The sequence below is a fragment of the Zea mays genome, chromosome 2 (assembly GCF_902167145.1).
Source record: "Zea mays cultivar B73 chromosome 2, Zm-B73-REFERENCE-NAM-5.0, whole genome shotgun sequence".
In the NCBI taxonomy this organism is placed as follows: Eukaryota; Viridiplantae; Streptophyta; class Magnoliopsida; order Poales; family Poaceae; genus Zea; species Zea mays.
The window spans coordinates 6,108,116-6,115,484 of record NC_050097.1 but is presented as its reverse complement, the minus strand read 5'-3'; the positions used below and the strand labels follow the sequence as shown (position 1 = coordinate 6,115,484).

General features: G+C 43.7%; 1 protein-coding gene across 1 annotated transcript; it reads left to right on the top strand.

Moving 5' to 3' along the window:
* LOC100191503 (chloride channel G) lies at nt 1-6,653 on the top strand. The gene is made up of 7 exons (XM_008668816.4): nt 1-702; nt 807-1,007; nt 1,121-1,298; nt 2,704-2,966; nt 3,720-3,989; nt 4,224-5,352; nt 6,088-6,653. The coding sequence occupies exons 1-7, from the start codon at nt 440-442 to the stop codon at nt 6,220-6,222; spliced, it is 2,439 nt and encodes an 812-aa protein (XP_008667038.1). The 5' UTR covers nt 1-439; the 3' UTR covers nt 6,223-6,653.
* Nucleotides 6,654-7,369: the final 716 nt, after the last annotated feature.

Sequence of the window (7,369 nt, the reverse complement as noted above, 5' to 3'; positions counted from 1 at the left end):
CGAGGGGGCGGGCGCACACAGACACACAGCTTTCGGACGGTGATAATAACGCTCCAGAAACGCCGCTCCTCGCTCCTTGGCAACGTGCAGACGCGCAGCGGCTACGGTGTTGCCCTTGACATCGCCATCGTCATCGGCATCGGAGGGTCGGTGACGCGGCCCAACCGCTTCTGAAGCCGGTGCCCCACGGCCCACGGGGCACCTTGTATGCCACCGTCACGTCTATGTAGGGGGCCACCTGTCCTTGTCCCCACTGGCAGTGTCACAACGACCACAATCTCTCTGTCCCGGGAGTCCGTCCTTTCTGCTCTGTCGTTACTGAAACCCAGCGAGCACCACTTCCCATCTGCTCGTGTCAGTCAGTTCCTCGGCTGTGCCGTGAGTGGCGGCGGCAGGGAGCGGCGCAGCGCAGCGCAGAAGCAGCGGAGTGGCCCAGGCGATGGCGCCGAGGGACCCCAAGGAGGACGGCTTCGGCGTGGGCGGCGCGGCGGATCCGGAGGCCGACATCGAGGCCCCGCTGCTGGTTTCCTCCGGATCATCGTTCCTCCTGGACCCGGCGCTCGAGGACGGCGGCGGCGGCGACGAGGAGCAGCGCCGCCGCCGCCGCCGGTTCCTCCACGGCAGCCACACGCACTCCAACACCACCTCCCAGGTCGCGCTCGTCGGCGCCGACGTCTGCCCCATCGAGAGCCTCGACTACGAGTAGGCCCGCCCACCCGCCCTCCCCAATCGCTCTCTCGCTTCGACTTGCTTGACTCGGTTGACCGACGCCACATGCGTGTGCTGCGCCTGCGCGCCCCGTGCAGGCTGATCGAGAACGACGTGTTCAAGCAGGACTGGAGGGCGCGGGGACGGGGCCACATCCTGCGCTACGTGGCGCTCAAGTGGGCCCTCTGCTTCCTCGTCGGTGCCCTCGCAGCCGCCGCCGGCTTCGTCGCCAACCTCGGCGTCGAGAATGTCGCCGGCGCCAAGTTCGTCGTCACCTCCGACCTCATGTTGGACGGCAGGTAATGAGCACCACAAGCTGAGAGGTTCCTAGCGTTCGGTCGATTGGGGTTCAGTTCAGGCATGGCTAGTGGTTACGAGCTTCCCGTGCTGATTCACAAGCTAATCTGATCAGACACGGCTCGGCGTTCGCGGTGTTCCTGGCGTCCAACTTTGCGCTCACCATGTTAGCCGCGGTGCTGACGGTGTACGTGGCGCCTGCGGCTGCCGGATCCGGAATCCCGGAGGTGAAGGCCTACTTGAACGGTGTTGATGCCCCCAACATATTCTCACTGAAAACTCTGATAGTGAAGGTACCAGTTCCCGTCTCTTTCGTCTCTATCAAAGTGCAAAGTGGCATTGATATTTTGGTGTTACACGTTGTATGATTATGACACTTTGCTCTGTGCTTAATATGAAGTAATGAATTGTTTGATCGAATTATTGGTCTGTCATTTGAGAGTAGCACTATTTTTTTGAAGAAAAAAAAACCGGAGTAGCGCTATTTTGTAGCCTGCTTGGACAACAGTTTTCAGATTCAGGCCTGGTTCTGTTTTTTCTTGGACTTCATTGAGCTGTCCAAGTGAAATTGAAGGTTATTTTAAAGATGGTTTACATAAGTTGAAGTCGTGAACCATGACCACAATTGCTTCAGTGCTTCTGGACATGCTTGGAAACTGTGGCATAGTATTGACTATTGAGTTATTTACAGAAGAGCTAGAATACCACATTCTGCGACGGCATACATATCTGTCTGTTCTCAAAATATTTTGCATCTTTCAACTTGGATCCACTCTGACTGATATGCCTGGCCCTGTTTGTTTGGTTTCTTTAGTATAGGGACTAAAGTTTAGTCCCTAACATGTTTGGTTCTAGGGACTAAAATTAGTAAGAATATACTAAATGACTCATAAGAAGACTAAAATAGCCTTTAACATTCTCCTGCTATTAGTACAATTGAACTAAATGAGGGGCAAATGTGGAATTAATATGGTTTAGTCCCTTTTAGCCACATCTTGAGTGACTAGGGACTAAAGCAGTTTAGTCCCTATTTTAGTCCTACCGTTTGGCAATTTAGGAACTAAATGAGACTAAAATGGCCAAACATGGCCTAAGTTCATATCTGGAAAAAAATTAATAAAAAAAATGTAAACTCCAACTGTGCCCAACAATCATTACTATAGTTTATGATAGTTTCTGAGGGAAAATAGTGAAGTTGTGATATGATAGCTTAATTCTAGAGTACTTCTGCATTTAAGTAAGTTGTATTTGGAACATGAACATTCCTTTAATCTGCTTGACTCCTTTAACCATATCGATGAAAAGTGAGATTGATCTTATAGATCATTTCCGGCTACATAATCTCATGTTTGCCATGGAGAGAAGTGCTAAACTGTACAAAGGTGTACACATATACATTTGCTCTTAATTAGATTACTAATTTACTATGATCTAGTAACTCTATTTTGATGGGAAATGGTGAGGAGCACTGAGAATGCATATGCCAAGATTTATAAGTCAGTTTGTCATTTTCATTGCAACTTGTTTTATGTTTGAACCGAATTCTGAATGCCACATCCTATTTTAAGTTTGCCTTGATTGGGTCTTAGTTTGTAAAAAAAAATCCAGTTCAACTTGTTTTTTGGTCCTTGGTAACATAGCATCCTCTTTATGTTAAATGTTTGAAATAATATTTCGATATGTGCTGGTTTTGAGCAGATTGTGGGATGCATTGCGGCAGTATCATCATCACTGCATGTGGGAAAAGCTGGGCCACTTGTACACACAGGCGCATGCATTGCATCAATACTTGGGCAAGGTGGGTCACGTAAATATCGTATGACATGTAGGTGGCTCAGGTACTTCAAGAATGATAGGGATCGGAGGGACCTTGTTACTTGTGGTTCTGCTGCTGGTATTGCTGCTGCTTTCCGGGCGCCGGTTGGTGGAGTCCTTTTTGCTCTGGAAACAGTATCTTCATGGTAAATTCTTTGAAAATGTGTTTCATGATGTATTTATGTAACTCTTGTTTATTACTATTGTGGAGCGAAAAAGATGAGTGTGAAGGCTACAGTCACATATGATCCATGACATGGATCATTGCTAAATACCTACATTTTTTTAGATTACATAGGACAACACACACTCACCCCTATAAACCCATGCACGCAGACCCTACCCTATGAGCACCTTCGAAAACCATACCGAGAAATCCTCGAGACGAGATTGACAAAGTCACCACAGGCGCCTCATTGTCGATGAGAACATCGCCTACCACTGAAAGCACAAAGCCGTTGAATCCTACATGATGTGTTGATAAAAAAAATTCCCCTACTGTCTGAGAAGATGTCAAACCATGTTTTGCAAAAGAAAAAATAAGCGATAAGCCGATAAAAATAGACTCTACTTCAATGGACCTCATGTTCAACATTACTGATTTCCTATTGTTAATGATTTTTAAGTTACTTTTACATGAAATAAGGAAGGTGACACAAGGAGTCTTCCACCCAGTGTAAAATTCGACTAGCGTGAATGTTTCTTATCATCTACTATCTCTTCCAAACAGAAAATAGTAATTGAAATGTGTTCAAGCACGGGTAGTATACAAGTATTGATGCACTGAAGGGTATGGTGCACTAGCTCTTAGGCATATCCCTTCAGAGGTATGGCATCTTTCTTGGACAAACTTTCTTGTACAACTTAAAGACATTGCAACATATTTTCTTTTATTGCAGGTGGAGGAGTGCTCTACTATGGCGAGCCTTTTTCACAACAGCAATGGTCGCTGTTGTGCTTAGGGCATTGATAGACTTCTGTCAAAGTGGCAAGTGTGGTTTGTTTGGGAAAGGTGGCCTTATAATGTTTGATGTGACAGCAGATTATGTCACCTACCATTTGATTGATTTACCTCCAGTAATCACTTTAGGGGTTTTTGGAGGAATACTGGGGAGTTTGTACAACTTTTTCCTGGACAAGGTTCTCCGTCTCTACAACCTTATCAACGAGTATGTGCCAATGTTACCTCAGTTTAAACTCTCCCAACTTGTGTGGTTTAAACTGAATACCATGCATGTTCTATTTTGTTGCAGTTTCAATAACCTATCAACGTCACCTTTACTGTTGTACTATATCAATTTTGAAAACCAATAAAGACCACGTCCTGCATCTACTGAATTATTTGAAGTCAAAATGCTCGAGTATTTGCAACATCTTGGCTAAAGTATTTTATTTACTTCCAGGAAAGGAAAAGCTTACAAACTACTACTCGCTGCAACAGTCACTGTTTGTACATCATGTTGTCTATTTGGCTTGCCATGGATTGCTGCTTGCAAACCTTGTCCAACTGACACTAGAGAAGCTTGTCCATCAATAGGCCGTTCTGGTAATTTCAAGAAATTCCAATGTGCAACAGATGAATACAATGATTTGGCTAGCCTATTCTTCAACACAAATGATGACACTATTAGAAACCTCTACAGTGCTGGCACTGATGATGAATTCCACATTTCGTCCATCCTTGTGTTCTTTATTGCATCGTATTTTTTGGGCATCTTCAGCTATGGCCTTGCTTTACCATCTGGCCTTTTTGTGCCAGTTATTTTAACTGGTGCAGCTTACGGCCGTCTGGTAGGCATGTTGATTGGGTCACAGTCAACTTTAGATCATGGTCTTTTTGCAGTTCTCGGCTCTGCTGCTCTGTTAGGTGGATCAATGCGGATGACTGTTTCAGTTTGTGTTATCATCCTAGAACTGACTAATAATCTGCGTATGCTTCCTTTGGTAATGCTTGTCCTTCTCATATCAAAGGTGGTGGCAGATGCGTTCAATGCAAACGTCTATGATTTGCTTGTTAGATTGAAAGGGTTTCCACACCTTGAAGGTTATGCTGAACCATACATGAGGCAACTGTCAGTCAGTGATGTTGTAACTGGTCCTCTACAGACATTCAATGGCATAGAGAAGGTCGGCCATATAGTTCATGTCTTAAAGACAACTGGCCACAACGGTTTCCCTGTGGTTGATGAGCCACCATTTTCAGATACCCCTACATTGTATGGTCTAATTCTTCGAGACCACCTGCTTGTTCTATTGAGGAAGAAGGATTTCATCCGTAGTTGCACAGCGTCTACACTGAATGCTTTAAACCATTTCTCACATGCTGAGTTTGCTAAACGTGGATCAGGAAAACATGACAGGATTGAGGACATTGAATTATGTCCAGAAGAACTGGAAATGTTTGTAGACTTGCATCCATTCACAAACACATCTCCATATACTGTCCTTGAGACTATGTCTTTGGCTAAGGCTCTTATACTTTTCCGTGAAGTTGGATTGAGACATCTTCTGGTTCTACCAAAATCTTCTAAGGTTAGCATTGTTTTTAGGCTTTGGTTACTTTATTGTTGCTATGTCTATTTCAGGATTCTAATGTGTATTTCCTTCATGCCTGTCTGAACAAGTCTTAGCTCCTTGGCTACAACTTTGGGCTCCCTATTAGCATCAAGTGTTGTTAATCATAATAACTAGAAGAATATCCTGCACGTTGCTGCGAGATTTTCTTAGAAATTAAACTGTTTCATGTCTGAGTTAAACCTACATATTCTTACGTTCATTCTTATCAAAACCCGGCAAGGCAATCAAAGAATCCAATAAAAAAACTAATAGAATCAGATCGAATTATAAGATGATGCAATGGAAAATAGCAATAGATGGATGCTTCAATAGCTTGCATTAAGAGGTTGAAAATTGGTGAGATGACATGAGTATTAGTGGTAGACGATGTGGATGATGTCATGTGCATCTTGACTGTTGAGATAGAAGTTGTAGTGGGGATTAACTTTATAAGAGATATCGATAGATTACTTTAGATTAACTATGTTGTGAAATGGCACGAATTACACCAGCTGCATTTGCATTTTCTTTATATTATACTACCTCCGTTCTCAAATATTTGTCGCCCGCTCCGCTAGTTGAATTTTGAACTAAAACACGACAAATAAAAAAGAACGGGGGGAGTAGTACATAAGTCCGATTAGAAAAATCACAAGTATTTCCCATAGTTGTGCTAATAACATTTTGGCTGCTTAATTTCATTAAATGCAGAGGGCACCTGTTGTCGGCATACTAACAAGACATGATTTCATGCCTGAACATATATTGGGCCTTCATCCTTTCCTCTTTAAGAGTAGATGGAAGAAGGTGCGACTTGGCAAGGTAAAAGTTACCAACATATTTTGAAGCTTGCTGGTGACTGGTGATTTGGGGAGGTCACCGAAGGATCATCCGAAGCTGTATACCTGGTGTCAAATCACGTATTTTGCAGAGAATAACTCAACTTGAAAACTAGTGGATCTTACTTCAAGAAAATAATTTCGTTGTAAATGCTAAGAAGGGGATGGAACATGGCTGCTAAGTGCTAACAAGTTATTTTCCCACGAACAAGAGGAATCTCACTGTAAATTTATTATGCATACTTTAGCTAACCTTTGAAAACAAATGCTATCTGTAGTGCCTAGATGCATTCCTTATTAGGCCCATCAGTGCAAAAGTAACTTCAGTTCCATCCTCCATTCATATAGGCTACTCAAAATAGCTGCTCATATCCTGCATATGGTGTGATAAATACAATGTATTTCCTCAGCTTTGTTCCATAGCTTCTTTTTGCAATATTCATGTGCTTACATTGTGGTACAACAATGGCTGAAAGCCTGAGACTGGTGGTTCAGCTTCTGAGCTTTATTCGTTGGATCTAAATGCTAATGGTCAAGACCATTGATAAAATTAGGAGATCCTTTTTATTATGGAAAGGAAGAAGAAGATCAATGACGACTGTTGTTTGGTAGCATGGGAAAATGTGGCTCGGCCAATTGAGCTTGGAGGACTGGAGGTCTTGGGATCGCCAATTTACAATTATGGACTGGTTGGGCAAAACCAATGAAGACCGACTATAGTTTCGACTTGACATTCCAATACAATCACAGGTGCAGTGCAGCTGTGCAGACAATGTTTGCCATTTCACTCAAAGTTCTGGCAAGAACACAGTGTTCTGGTATGCTCGCTGGATTCATAGCTGCTTTGTCCGGCAGTGATTGCTTTGTCCGACCTCCATTGTTAGGTTCCGCCATATGACCCCGGACTCGGTGCCGTGGGGTTCGATCGGAGGTGGTCCCTTTCGGAGTTGACGTATCTACCTCTCTCAACTGACCAACAGGTCTCATCGATCATAGGCTACTTTCCTTAGCGCACTCTATGATCGGTGGGTCTCGGGGACCGGGGTCATTCTCCGACAAAGTGAGAATCAAATTTTCAAATCTCAGAAAAAGTAAACTAAATAATTATGAATAGAAGTGTTCAAATATTTAATCGAGTTCATCATAATTGTAGA